The sequence below is a fragment of the Hippocampus comes genome, unplaced genomic scaffold (assembly GCF_001891065.2).
Source record: "Hippocampus comes isolate QL1 unplaced genomic scaffold, H_comes_QL1_v1.1 scaffold48, whole genome shotgun sequence".
Classification (NCBI taxonomy): domain Eukaryota; kingdom Metazoa; phylum Chordata; class Actinopteri; order Syngnathiformes; family Syngnathidae; genus Hippocampus; species Hippocampus comes.
Window position 1 is genome coordinate 884,878 of NW_017808403.1, and position 14,932 is coordinate 899,809.

Here is a 14,932-nt window from a genome sequence, read left to right on the forward strand (position 1 = left end):
ACACGTTTAGATTTCAAATTTTAACAGGTCACAGGTTTCAAAGTCTGGTCCTCGAGGGCCGGTGTCCTGCATGTTTTCCATGTCCCCCTGCTGCAACACACCTGATCAGGATTATCAGGTTGCTATAGAGCTTGCTGCTGAGCTGATAGTTTGGATCAGGTGTATTGCAGCAGGGAGTGATGGAAACCATGCAGGACGCCGGCCCTCGAGGACCGGACTTTGACACCTATGGACTGCCGCTATACAATGCTTACCCGCCTTCCTCTTGAGCTTTAGTAGGGGGGGGGGGGGCGCAAATGTGATAAAATGGATGAGTGCCCACCTAACTGTATATTAGATTAACTCAAAACATCCTTGCCTACTTTTAGCCAGCCGCGTGTATTTAGCAATGCCGATATATCGATAAGAGGCACGTCTTGCCACAGCAGACAAATGTGCAATAACAATAGTCTGCTAGCAAAATGGCTTCTGTATTCGACGGCTATTCCGAACCCTGATAAAAAGTGGCTCGGCAGCGTTGTCGTTCGACATACTCTCAAGATATCCGTGAAATACGCCACGGGAATTCATCTCATTTCGGTGCGCATCGTCCGAACCGGGATATTAACGCCGACTTTATCCCTTGGGCTCCATCCCCCCCAGCCCCCCCCAGTCCGTCGGCTAACTCCGCCATGTTGTAGCCACAGCTAAACTAAAACTCAACTCTCGTCGAAGTCGCCAAAGCCCCTTCGTTAGATAACAACGAGGACGGCAACACAAGACGTCGTCCTTTTCACGTGTCATGACGACTTAAGTCGAACAAAGGCGGCGAGAACACGATGCGAATCCTGCTGAAGGAACGAACAGTAATGACGACTATTAAAACATGAAGGGGCGCGAAGCGAACAGTGCGGAGGGAAGCTAAGCTCACGACGGAACAATGAGAAATATCGCCGCAGGGGAAAAAAAGCGTTCTAAAAGAAAAGACCCAAATAGCCTAACGACATATCACGTGAGGCCCACGTACAAAAAAAAATGTAATCGAATTGAGGTTAACACTCTCAACAGCGTTTGGGCTGTCCAATTCAAATAATTACGTTTTAATACAAGACTCACATGTTTCACAAGAATTTCAGTCGAGCGATTAAAAGTTGGAGATGAAAGAGAATAGACATTTTAATGCCGGGCAAGTTCCGTTTCTTAGAGTCGACAACAATTTTCGGAACGCAGGCCTGCGACCAAGCCAGTCGTTTTAAAATTGTTTAAAAGGATATATAAACAACAATTGAGTGCCGTCTTGGGTGCAGTTAACAAAACGAGTAAGATCTGAACATTAGCAATCATAATATAGCCACGTAACAACAATTCGCAAACACCAGAGGCTTCACCGAATTTTCCTACTCGGGAAGCCGCCTGTCCGATGCGGCGTCGGGCCTTGGCATTCAGGCGACTCCGAGGCTTTCGACCAAGTCCCATGGATCCCAAAGCGCCGATGATGGAGATCCCAAACTTCGACGTAGATGGGGAAAACGAAAAGAATTAGTCCGACGTGCGGTGTTTTGTTGTACCAATACACTGTGATTCGACAATAAGTGCCTGTTTAATCACACGATTGACCGGGCCTCACGCGTGAGGCTCCTTCCTTAGCGGCCAGGCTCACCCACAGCGAAGCGAAACGGAGAACACTTTTTTTCCCCCTTTTTTTTTTTTGCTTCGCGGGGATACATCCACATCGGCTACCCTCGGCAAACATCGGAAACGGGCGGGTTTTGTTAAAATTGTTACGAGAAAGCCGAAATCTCGACCGTGATTGGACAATCATTTCTTCTTACTGAACATTGAGAAGAAAACGCACCAATCGGGTGATGCCCGTTTATCATTCGCACATTCCAACGTTTGTCATACGTAGGCTTGCGTAATCGGTTGAGAGCTGGCCAATACGATTGTGTTTTGAGCAAACTAAGACCCGCCTTTTTTAGGATTGGCTGGAAAAATAAACGGTCATTTTCATTGGCTCGCGATAAGAGAAAATAATTTATTCAAAGCACTGACGAGCGCGTCCAATGAACGTTCTCTTCCAGTGAGGAAAGTCCCACCCACCGGAATTTCAGACCCTGCCAAGCTGACCAGGCATCCCCGTAGCAGCCTCTCAGTCTATATAACAGCTCGTTGGGCGTTCTACAGCTCAGAAGCGCTTAGAGCGCACCACGGTGTAGATCGGAAAAGGGAAGGGGCACGGTAGCCGCTTCCTATACCGACTAAAAAGGGAAAAAAAGCACGTTGAGTTCGATTTGATAGGGCGACTGACAAGAGGGGTCCCTGGGATACCGCTACCGGAGACTTTCCGGTCGCCGTTGGTGGCCTGCTCGGGACCGTGGTGACTACATAGCGGCTGTTCCTGCTCACACAAAGCGACGTGTCGAGGAAGGACGCGTCTTTTGAATAGAGACAGGATGCACGGACCGCCCTCCGGCGACAGCGCATGCCCCTTGCGCACGATCAAGAGAGTTCAGTTCGGCATCATCAGCCCTGATGAGCTTGTAGGTCTTCTGACGGGGGGAATTGGGAGCTTTGTATTTCCGCATTGCCAAATCATGCACACGCCTTCCCCGATCTCGCGACTTATGTTGTACTTTGACATTTGTGCCAAAGGCTCGAGTTACAATGAACTACAATGCTAGCCGTTAGCCTAGCCTAGCTCGTCTTGGGCTCGAGCTAACGAGCGAGCATGTTCGAGGAAGTTAACAAACTTGAAGCACACCACTTTCAGTCCGAACTATTCCTGCGCGCTCTTACAATGGTTTATTTTGTCACGAATGAACACGGTACGCGAGGTGTGGACTGCTGTTCGATTTTGTTTTGGGAGGCTTGTGGTCGTGAGTGGAGTAATACCAATAATCATAAATAAAACTGCATTGAAAAAAAAAAGTCAGTCATGCATTTTTTCCCCTGACCCTCAAATTGATAAGCTGTCGGCAATCCTTGCCAAACCATTTCACGAGAAACTACTGCATGTAACTTAGGTGGCCCAATGGTGGATGGATGTTAGCAGGGTGCTCGCCAAAATGTATTGATGACTTGCCAAGATGTGGCACTGATTCCACGTGTTGTGTCTTTTAGAAACGAATGTCGGTAACAGAAGGGGGTATCAAATACCCTGAAACGACAGAAGGTGGTCGTCCAAAACTTGGTGGTCTTATGGACCCGAGACAAGGGGTCATCGAGCGAAGTGGAAGATGTCAGACGTGTGCAGGTACGGTTATTGTCACGGCGTCGTAACGGCATTTGTGTGGGTGCCGACATTGCGTTTGCTCCTTCCCAGGTAACATGACTGAATGCCCGGGACACTTCGGCCACATTGAACTGGCAAAGCCAGTCTTTCACGTCGGCTTTATATCCAAGATAATGAAGGTCATGCGTTGCGTCTGCTTCTTTTGCTCCAAGCTACTCGTGGATGCGGTAAGCGTGCGTCGCGTCCCCTTTTGATGGATGAGACTTGAGTGGGAATTGGATGAGACTTGAGTGGGAACCTGTCCATTTTGGAAAGAAACATTTTTCTCCCCACAGAACAATCCCAAGATCAAAGACATCCTTGGCAAGTCCAAAGGGCAACCCAGGAAGCGCTTGACGCACGTCTACGAGCTGTGCAAAGGCAAAAATATCTGCGAAGGAGGCGAGGAGATGGACAACAAATTTGGGATGGAGCAGCAGGACACCGAGGAGGACATCACTAAGGAGAAGGTATTTTGACAGAGGTGGCAAAAGTACTGACACGCTGCACATGAGTTAATAAAAATTAAAAAAACACCCAACGGCAACCGAAATGATCACATCTTGGTTGCAGGGACACGGTGGCTGCGGGCGCTACCAGCCTCGCATCAGACGCTCTGGCCTGGAGCTGTACGCCGAGTGGAAGCACGTGAATGAGGACTCACAGGAGAAGAAGATCCTGCTGAGCCCCGAGCGCGTGCACGAGATCTTCAAGCGCATCTCGGACGAGGAGGACATCATCTTGGGCATGGATCCCAAGTTTTCCCGACCCGAATGGATGATCGTCACCGTGCTGCCCGTGCCTCCGCTGGCCGTCAGGCCGGCCGTCGTCATGCAGGGCTCCGCCCGGAACCAGGTGAGTCGCGTTTGAATGACCTATGGAAAGTTCAATTCGGAAGTATTGCACTTCAAAGTGAAACACAGCTGAATGATTGAACCGGGAGATCGATCGGTTATCGGAACTTGACTCTGCCAAATCGACACGGGCCCTCTCAAATCCATCTCCGTTGCCCCAGGCTTAATAAAATCGGAGTGAAATGAGCTCTGTTCCACACCTCTTGCGTCCTCCAGGACGACTTGACCCACAAGCTGGCCGACATTGTCAAAATCAACAACCAGCTGAGGCGAAACGAGCAAAGTGGCGCCGCAGCCCACGTCATCGCAGAGGACGTCAAGTTGCTCCAGTTCCACGTGGCCACCATGGTGGACAACGAGCTCCCAGGCTTGCCCAGAGTAGGTTTGAAAGCGCCTTCGTTTGGGCGCGCTTCCGAAATGCCGCGCCTTGTAACCCTTTGGCACGTGCCGCTTCCCACACCCGGCCTTCTCTCTCCCAGGCAATGCAAAAGTCCGGCCGTCCTCTCAAATCCATCAAACAGCGTCTCAAGGGCAAGGAAGGCAGAGTCCGAGGCAACCTGATGGGCAAGCGCGTCGACTTCTCGGCGCGAACCGTCATCACGCCTGATCCGAATCTCCAAATCGACCAAGTGGGCGTCCCGCGATCCATCGCCGCCAATATGACCTTCCCGGAAATTGTCACGCCCTTCAACAACGACAGGTAGGAGAGGTGCTCGGCGGGCCGAACGTGGCGGACGAATGGTTTCACTTTGCTTCCGACCTGTGGCCAGACTGCAAGAGCTCGTGCGACGAGGCAACAGCCAGTACCCCGGAGCCAAATACATCATCCGCGACAACGGAGACAGAATTGACCTGCGATTTCACCCCAAACCAAGTGACCTTCATTTGCAGATTGGCTACAAGGTGAGATTCGAGCGATCCGCATGACATGCGCGACCACCCGCTTCAACAACATCGACCGGCACTGACGGCGAGCGCCTTCTGCTCTTAGGTGGAGAGACACATGTGTGACGGAGACATCATCATCTTTAACCGGCAGCCCACACTGCATAAAATGTCCATGATGGGTCACAGGGTTCGAATTCTGCCCTGGTCCACGTTTCGGCTCAACCTGAGGTACCACTCGGAGATACGCCCATCTGCTCTTTCCGGGGTTGATAGGATGCCAATGGTGCCGTCAAAATCATCATCGTAACTCGGCTCAACTCGAGTGTATTTTGAGAGCGCTTGAAAACAAGCGCCGTTGTCTATAAAATGCTCTACACGGAGCGGAAAGAATTCACACCACAAACAAGAAAGCAATTAATTGAGAACAAAGACAGCAGAACGCGCAAAATCGGTCAACCTAAAAATCAAGCCTAATGTGGATTCCAAAGACTAAAAGTTAGCTTGAAGACGAGTTTTGAAGATGCGTGGGGGGTCATTCCAAAGAGAGGGAGCGGCGACGGAAAAGGCTCCGTACCCTCTGAGCCTGCGCTTAGTCCTCGGCACTGCAATAGCGTCCGGTCCACAGACCGGAGGCACCGGGCAGGGAGCTCCGAGGGGTCAGATGGGGCCAGGCCATTTCAAGATTGGAAAACAAAAAGCATCGGATCTTCAAAAGAGGTCTAAAATGAGCCGGGGAAGGGATGCCGGGGTAGGAGTGACGTGCTCTCTCTTTATACGAGGACCCATCAAGAGGCGGGCGGCAGCATTTTGGACCAGCTGGAGACGCTTGAAGGAGGACTGGTTGACTCCCAAATCAGCCATATATGGAAAATGTTGTCTGGCGCAAGCTTTTATAGGTCAAGCTAAAAAACAACTTGATGCGGGACAAAAAAAAAAAATACCCGGATTTGTATTTGTTTTTTTAATCAGATGAAACCTATATTCAGGGCCATCTGTGATTGGAATTTGCCAGTGTAATCAGTGACATTTTGAAACAGACGTTGGCCCTCACGTTCCGCAGAACAATTTCCCATTTGATCAGACTTGACGGTGCATTCACCGCGGGTGTTTAAAATGGGGCGAAGCGAAAGTGGCCTTGACGCGCCCTGACCGTCATCTCCCCGCAGTGTCACCACGCCCTACAACGCCGATTTTGACGGCGACGAGATGAACCTGCACCTGCCGCAGTCCCTGGAGACCAGAGCCGAGATCCAAGAGCTGGCCATGGTGCCGCGAATGATCGTCACGCCCCAGTCCAACAGGCCCGTCATGGGCATCGTGCAGGACACTCTGACGGCCGTGCGCAAATTCACCAAGAGGGACGTCTTCTTAGAGCGGGTGCGCAGTCGGCGGCGGCGGCGGCAGCACGACCGTAGTCGCTTCGGCTCGTGAGATAACGGCGCTCCTCCGTCTTCTCCTCCTCGACCGCAGGGCGAAGTCATGAACCTCCTGATGTTCCTCTCCACCTGGGACGGGAAGGTCCCCCAGCCGGCCATCCTCAAGCCCCGCCCACTGTGGACCGGCAAGCAGATCTTCAGCCTGATCATCCCGGGACACATCAACGTCATCCGCACGCACAGCACGCATCCGGACGACGAAGACAGCGGTCCTTATAAACACATCTCGCCCGGCGACACCAAGGTATCTGGCGTCATCCTTTGCGATGCGCGCCGGCGGGCTTGCGGCTGACTGTTTTTGCTTTCAGGTGATCGTGGAAAACGGCGAGTTGATCATGGGCATCCTGTGTAAGAAGTCTCTGGGAACGTCGGCCGGTTCCCTGGTCCACATTTCCTACCTGGAGATGGGCCACGACGTCACCCGACTCTTCTACTCCAACATCCAGACGGTGGTCAACAACTGGCTGCTCATCGAAGGCAAGACCGACAACGACACTGCTGCGACTGCAAAGACATGCCGGGGGGGAGGGGAGATTTTCTGATCAACTCCCAATTCTTGCCCCCTTGCCGGCCCGCAGGTCATTCCATCGGCATCGGGGACTCCATTGCCGATGCCAAGACTTACCTGGACATCCAGAACACGATCAAGAAAGCCAAACAGGATGTGATAGAAGTAAGTGCGAGGCATCGGGCAGCCGCCGGCAGAGGTTGAATTTTTGCCGGTGCCGTCGGCAGGTCATCGAGAAGGCCCACAACAACGAGCTGGAGCCCACCCCGGGCAACACGCTGAGGCAGACCTTTGAGAACCAGGTCAATCGGATCCTCAACGACGCCCGTGACAAGACGGGCTCGTCGGCCCAGAAGTCTCTGTCGGAATACAACAACTTCAAGTCCATGGTGGTGGCCGGATCCAAGGGCTCCAAGATTAACATCTCGCAGGTAGCGGGGGCCCCCCGGTGGGGCCTTGAGAGGTGAACGGCTCGGAGCCCGTCCCGCCAACTCAATCCCACGCGTCCCCTTAGGTTATCGCGGTGGTGGGGCAGCAGAACGTGGAGGGGAAACGAATCCCGTTCGGTTTCAAACACCGCACGCTGCCTCACTTCATCAAGGACGATTACGGCCCCGAGAGCAGAGGCTTTGTGGAGAACTCCTACCTGGCCGGCCTGACGCCCACCGAGTTCTTCTTCCACGCCATGGGAGGTCGAGAGGGTCTGATCGACACGGCCGTCAAGACCGCTGAGACCGGTAAAAAAAACAACTTGGCTTTATTCCCGTCAGTCGGCGGGCTTTCCATTGATCGCGTTCCTGTGGCGCCCTTCCAGGTTACATCCAGCGGCGTCTGATCAAGTCCATGGAGTCCGTGATGGTCAAGTATGACGGCACGGTGCGCAACTCCATCAACCAGGTGGTGCAGCTGCGTTACGGCGAAGACGGCCTGGCGGGGGAGAATGTCGAGTTCCAAAATATGGCGACGCTCAAGCCGTCAAACAAAGCCTTTGAAAAGAAGTAAGGCTCGTGTCCGCCCGTCCTCGCTGACGCTTGGCTCGGCGACGGCCGGCGCGCGCCAATCCAACGTGGTCCCGTCTGTCCAGGTTCAAGTTCGACTGCAGCAACGAGCGGGCGCTGAGGCGAACGTTGCAGGAGGACGTCGTGAAAGACGTGATGACCAACGCCCACGTGCAAGGCACGCTGGAGCGAGAGTTTGACAAGATGAAGGAGGACCGGGAGAACCTCCGAACGATTTTCCCCACCGGCGACAGCAAGGTGTGCGCACGCGCGTGGCCTTTCTCGTACCGCCGACGGAGCTCACTCGCTGCCCTTGCGCTCCTCCTCCTCCTCCTCCTCCTCCTCCCCGACAGGTGGTGCTGCCGTGCAACTTGGCCCGAATGATTTGGAACGCGCAGAAGATCTTCCGCATCAACACCCGGACTCCGACCGACCTCAATCCAATTCGGGTTGTCGAAGGTTGGTCGGCCAACTGTTTTGATATTCAGCGAACGTTTGCCCGATGACGTGAACTCGTAGCCGTCGTTGCGACCTGACGGCGCTCGGTTGAAGACTTGAGACTTTTCGGCCGCTTCTTCAGGTGTTCAGGAGCTGAGCAAGAAGCTGGTGATTGTGAACGGCGAAGACCGGCTCAGCAGGCAGGCCCAAGAGAACGCCACGCTTCTCTTCAACATCCACCTGCGCTCCACCCTCTGCTCCAAGCGCATGACCGAAGAGTTCCGCCTCACCACCGAGGCTTTCGACTGGCTGCTGGGAGAGATCGAGACCAAGTTCAACCACTCTGTTGTGAGTTGAGTGGGGAGGGGGGGGGCACACTTTTAAAAGTTTTGGATCTTTCATTAGAGTTGATTTTTATTTAGTTTTGAGTCGGGGGGGGGGGGGGGTTAAATCATGGTAAGTAGTGTGTGGAAAATGACTCGATCCCAAATATTTGAAAACCGTTTTCAAAATTACCGTCCACAAAACAAATACAGGTTCTGTCGAACAGTCTGTGCCATCATGCCCATTTTAATGCATAACAACCCGACCGTCTTGAAGCCCGGACGCTCTGGCGTTCCATCGCTTCTTTGCCAAGTTGCCAACTTCAAAAGTGAATTTGTGGCAAGTTGGACTGTGTACCACCCCCCCCCCCCCCACACACACACACACCCATATATGAACCAAAAAAAAGAGCACTGAGCATCGCGTTTTGGGCTGAGAGTGACAAACGCAGCAGAGCCATAACAAATGCGTCAAGTTGCAGCGAGCATGGTGAGCAATGGCATCTGGTGGCGCTTTTTGAGGGGGGGGGGGTTGCCATCAAAATAACCCTAACCCTAGGCGCCGTTTTGTTTCTTTTTTAAATTCCCCATTGCTGAGGTTTGTTGGGGTTCTCCTCGTTCCTTCTCCCTCCCAGGCCCATCCGGGTGAAATGGTCGGCGCGCTAGCCGCTCAGTCTCTCGGAGAACCGGCCACTCAGATGACCTTGAACACCTTCCACTACGCCGGCGTGTCGGCCAAGAACGTGACGCTCGGCGTGCCCCGTCTCAAGGAGTTGATCAACATTTCCAAGAAGCCCAAAACGCCCTCGCTGACGGTGTTCTTGCTGGGCCAGGCCGCGAGGGATGCCGAGAGAGCCAAAGACATCCTCTGTCGCCTCGAGCACACCACACTAAGAAAGGTGAAGGGGACCCGACGGGACGGGACGAGACGTCCCGAAAATGACCCGTTTGCTTGCTCGCCGTCTGCAGAACTAACGCTCCCAAACGAACATTTGGTTTCAGGTGACCGCCAACACCGCCATCTACTACGACCCCAACCCCCAGAACACGGTGGTGGCCGAGGACCAGGAGTGGGTGAACGTCTACTACGAGATGCCGGATTTTGACGTGACCCGCATTTCCCCCTGGCTGTTGCGCATCGAGCTCGACCGCAAGCACATGACCGATCGCAAGCTGACCATGGAGCAGATCGCCGAGAAGATCAACGCAGGTGCGTTTGCGCGTCCGGGCGAGCGGCCTCCTTCGACGGCGGCGGCGGCGGCCTACTAACGCCTCCCCCGCGCACGCTCACGAAGGTTTCGGAGACGACCTGAACTGCATCTTCAATGACGACAACGCGGAGAAGCTCGTCTTGCGAATCCGGATCATGAAGAGCGACGAGAACAAGTTCCAAGAGGTGAGAAAAGAAAGCGTCTCCGGCCGCCATCTTGCGCCGCTCAAACGTCGTTGCCGTCTAGGACGAAGAGGTGGTGGACAAAATGGACGACGACGTCTTCCTGCGGTGCATCGAGTCCAACATGCTGACGGACATGACGCTGCAAGGCATCGAGCAGATCAGCAAGGTGTACATGCACCTGCCCCAGACGGACAACAAGAAGAAGATCATCATCACCGAGGACGGCGAGTTCAAGGCGCTGCAGGAGTGGATCCTGGAGACGGACGGCGTCAGCCTCATGAGGGTCCTGAGCGAGAAGGACGTGGATCCCGTCAGGACCACGTCCAACGACATCGTGGAGATCTTCACGGTACGGCGCACGCCCCGCGCGGACACGGCCGTCTTTCGGGTTTCGATTGAGCGGCCGTGCGATGGGGAACCGTGTGCCGCTCTTGACGCAGGTGCTCGGAATCGAGGCTGTGCGGAAGGCCCTGGAGAGGGAGCTGTACCACGTCATCTCCTTCGACGGCTCCTACGTCAACTACCGGCACTTGGCCCTGCTGTGCGACACCATGACGTGCCGCGGCCACCTGATGGCCATCACGCGTCACGGCATCAACCGGCAGGACACGGGGCCGCTCATGAAGTGTTCCTTTGAGGAGACGGTGAGAGCGAGCGAGGCTCCGCCTTGGCCGCAAAGCCCGGCCCGCCCCCCGGAAACGGATGCTAACCCCGCCCCCTGCACCGCTTGCCTCAGGTGGATGTGTTGATGGAGGCGTCGTCCCACGGAGAAAGCGATCCGATGAAGGGCGTGTCTGAGAACATCATGCTGGGCCAGCTCGCTCCCGCCGGCACGGGCTGCTTCGACCTGCTCCTGGATGCGGAAAAGTGCAAGTACGGCATGGAGATCCCCACCAACATACCCGGCATCAGCGTCGCCGGCCGTAAGTGGAGACGACTCTTGAGAGGGTTCCTTTTTCTTTTGTGGCGCGTTTCCAATTGCCGTCTTCTGCTTTTTAGCCACCGGAATGTTCTTTGGCTCTGTGCCGAGTCCCATGAGTGGCCGCTCCCCTGCCATGACCCCGTGGAACACCGGCGCAACACCGGCCCACGGCGCCTGGTCTCCCAGTGTTGGTGAGTATGTGCCTCTGCCGCTGGTCCCAGACTTGTTGGGAGGGGGGGGGCTTTGTTGCTGAAAGAAAGACTGCGCCTATTTCCTCTTTTACGCCCTTCCTGAAATTCAAGTGGAAAACTGCAACCGAGAGACTTGGATTCAAAATCGGCCTAACTGCCAACCCCCAAAATGTACAATTTCAAAGGCCTTTATTGATTTATTTTTTACAGGGTCCACTTCCCGTGTGTGTGGTTTTTTTTTTTTTTTTTGGGGTTGGGGGGGGTATCCAAACAAGCACCACATTCATCCGTGTTGGTTGCCCTGGCCTCGCCGTAAATTTGTGAGCTTCTCTTCCTCCCGCAGGGAGCGGCATGACCCCCGGAGCAGCCGGCTTCTCCCCAAGTGCGGCGTCGGACGCCAGCGGCTTCTCTCCGGGTTATTCCCCGGCTTGGTCGCCCACTCCCGGGTCCCCTGGATCCCCCGGACCTGCCAGCCCTTACATCCCTTCTCCAGGTGAGTGAAACTCTCGTTGGTGGTGAAACGGGCTGAGGAAAAGCGATGAAGTCAAAATTCCTTTGCTTTCCAGGTGGCGCCATGTCACCCAACTACTCGCCCACGTCACCCGCCTACGAGCCCCGCTCCCCCGGCGGCTACACCCCCCAGAGCCCTGGCTACTCGCCCACGTCGCCTTCCTATTCCCCGACGTCGCCCTCTTACTCCCCCACCAGCCCCAATTACAGCCCGACCTCCCCTTCCTACTCGCCCACCTCCCCGAGTTACTCCCCCACGTCGCCGTCCTACTCGCCCACGTCGCCTTCGTACTCCCCGACGTCCCCCTCCTATTCACCCACCTCGCCGTCTTACTCGCCGACGTCTCCCTCCTATTCGCCCACCTCGCCCAGCTACAGCCCCACTTCACCCAGCTACAGCCCAACGTCGCCGTCGTACTCCCCCACCTCTCCTTCTTACTCCCCCACCTCCCCCTCTTATTCCCCCACTTCCCCGTCATACTCCCCCACCTCGCCGTCGTACTCCCCCACCTCTCCCTCCTACTCGCCAACGAGCCCCAGCTACAGCCCCACGTCGCCCAACTACACGCCCACCTCGCCCAGCTACTCCCCGACTTCCCCCTCCTACTCTCCCACCTCGCCCTCCTACTCTCCGACCTCCCCCAACTATACACCGACCAGCCCCAACTACTCTCCCACCTCCCCCTCGTACTCTCCCACCTCACCGTCCTACTCGCCCTCCAGTCCGCGTTACACCCCGCAGTCGCCCACCTACACACCCAGCTCGCCCTCGTACAGCCCCAGCTCCCCCTCCTACTCACCCACCTCGCCTAAATACACCCCGACTTCGCCCTCGTACAGTCCCAGCTCCCCAGAGTACACCCCCACCTCGCCCAAGTACTCCCCGACCTCACCCAAGTACTCCCCGACCTCTCCCAAGTACTCCCCGACCTCGCCCACTTATTCTCCGACGACGCCCAAGTACAGCCCCACCTCGCCCACCTACTCCCCGACCTCCCCGACTTACACGCCCACCAGCCCCAAATACTCCCCCACCTCGCCGACGTATTCGCCGACGTCGCCCAAGTACTCGCCGACCTCGCCCACGTACTCTCCAACCAGCCCCAAAGGCTCCACCTACAGCCCCACCTCGCCCGGATACAGCCCCACCTCGCCAAACTACAGCCCGGCCATCAGCCCCGACGACAGCGACGAGGAGAACAACTGAGGGGCTGCGGAGAAGAAGCGGTTGAGAGCGGACGGCGCCTCGAGGCCGCTCGCCTTTTTCACCGTGGCAGCATTTTCTCTTGGCCTTCGCTTCCCCAAACTATTACTGGAAAGAAACTGCTCAACCTGAAGGCAGGGGTTTGCCGTTTTTCAGTAGTTTTTTTTTTTTTACCCACCCGCACCAGGCAAAACCCAGAAAGAAGGTGACAAGGAAAAGAAGAGCTGGTTCATTTTTTTTTTCCTTTTAACTTTCCAATTCACTGCTTTCGGCCTCTGAAGTGTTGTGGGCGTCAAGCTGTTCTGCAAAGGCCAACGTTTTGCCCAAAGCCTTTTCAGAACAAGGACTGTCATTTGCTCCGGCGATGAATGGAGGAACGGTTCACCTTACCCCTGCCAGCCACCACCCGCCCTCCCCTATTTTTTTGTTTGTTTGTTTATAGCTTGTATGGCACGGGAGCAATCGCGCCTGACCGTGCGTCATGCATCCTCCCAGCTTTGTCCTTCACGCCACAAAGACTGAATGATGTCTTAAACAGCCACCAGCACCTTCCCACCCTCTGGCATCTCGCAGGCTTTTGCATCAAAGGCAAAAAAAAAAAAAAAAGGATGTTCCCTTTGCGCGGGGAATTATTTTTTTTTTTGTCTTCATTTTGACATGATGAAGAAATGGGCAGTGCTTTGGGCATCTTTTGCATGGAGGTGGCGCGTGGGGGGGTAATTAACACGTTGATCCAACTGTTTAGGTTGAAATATTTCCAGACCCTGCTGAGGTTTGCCCTGTTTTTATTCAACTCTTTTTGACTATTCCATTTATTTAATGACCGAAGGTTAAATGACTATTCCGTGTGAATAATATTTTGTCTTTTTGCTTTTTTCGCGCCTTTTGGTGACTCAAGTTCAGATGGATAACGACGCAAACGCCTGAATTGTCCCAAGTTGTGACCCGACGTGGTCGCCATCGGTCCTCCTCTCGTGTTCATGTTGATGAAGCAGCCACAAGATAAAGTGGCTTCAACGTGACTCCCTTTTCCAGATATTGTCTCGTTCATTTAACAAGGTTGACTTCCTTACCTTTTCCGCTCTCCAGCCACTTATTTTTCTTAGCGATGTCTGGAGGAATCTGGATTCTGACGGGGGGGGGGAGGGAATCCCGAAAAGAATAAATGTTAAGCGGTGAACGTCGCTTGCTCCTCGCAAAAATTGGAGAGGATGCCACCTCCTGGCTTTTTGTAATAAAGCTTTTTTTTTTTTTTTTTTTTGGTTTGCTTTTTTTTTCTCCACTTGGTTAACTCGTGTGTCCACTTAACTTGCCTTGTCGTGGGCACTGTCCAGTCTGTTGAGAAACATGAGCTTTGTACGAATGGGCGTCCGAGGGCAAGACAGGGTTTCATGCAGAGGAAGAAAAAAACGTCAACGTGCCGCTCTATAGAAATTATTTCACAATCTCACTGTGTCGTTCTCTGTTCTGTTTTTGACTTGGGGAAAAATAAATAAGTTTTACAATAAATGTGTGGTGTTGGTTTTTTTTTAATTTTTTAAATTTTTTTTTTTTTTTTTTTTTTTGTACTGGATGGCACGCTTGTCCCGTATTTAGCTACTGGCTAAAAATGGTCATTCCTAACCACTGTTGACATCACATCCACAAAACCGCTGACGCAAACAAGAAAAACGGTTCACCCCAAAGATTTGAAAATCATTTTTTGGAAACGAAATAATCATCGTGAGCTGCTTCGCTTCCAAGAAAACGACCGCGTGTTCCACCTGCATCTCACACAAGAGGTCGCTGTTGCCTTGCGTACAAAGAAATGGTTCCACGAGGGATTTTAGATTTTATTCCTTTTTTTTTACTTCATCGAACAAAGCGCGTTGTTATGGGTCGGAGGATTTTATATATATATGTAACGGAGTGATATATTGTGTTTATTAAATTACCGCGGAAGTGACGCAACAGCGCACAGTATGGCATTAGCTTCCGCCGTAGTTCAGGCAGAGCTGCCAGGGAAGTCACATGG

At 53.8% G+C, this 14,932-nt stretch overlaps 1 protein-coding gene across 1 annotated transcript; it reads left to right on the plus strand.

Annotated features, from left to right (window-relative positions):
• The first annotated feature begins 2,148 nt into the window (after positions 1 to 2,148).
• On the plus strand, positions 2,149 to 13,524 carry polr2a (RNA polymerase II subunit A). Its single transcript, XM_019858272.1, has 28 exons — positions 2,149 to 2,519; positions 3,100 to 3,232; positions 3,302 to 3,438; positions 3,547 to 3,720; positions 3,824 to 4,105; positions 4,321 to 4,482; positions 4,584 to 4,804; positions 4,875 to 5,007; positions 5,096 to 5,220; positions 6,159 to 6,369; positions 6,463 to 6,672; positions 6,737 to 6,905; positions 7,007 to 7,101; positions 7,164 to 7,367; positions 7,451 to 7,673; positions 7,751 to 7,934; positions 8,021 to 8,192; positions 8,288 to 8,393; positions 8,515 to 8,720; positions 9,331 to 9,594; positions 9,698 to 9,905; positions 9,991 to 10,091; positions 10,153 to 10,440; positions 10,532 to 10,735; positions 10,828 to 11,014; positions 11,091 to 11,204; positions 11,548 to 11,697; positions 11,771 to 13,524. Exons 1-28 carry the CDS (start codon positions 2,433 to 2,435, stop codon positions 12,919 to 12,921), a joined length of 5,901 nt encoding a protein of 1,966 aa, XP_019713831.1. The 5' UTR covers positions 2,149 to 2,432; the 3' UTR covers positions 12,922 to 13,524.
• Positions 13,525 to 14,932: the final 1,408 nt, after the last annotated feature.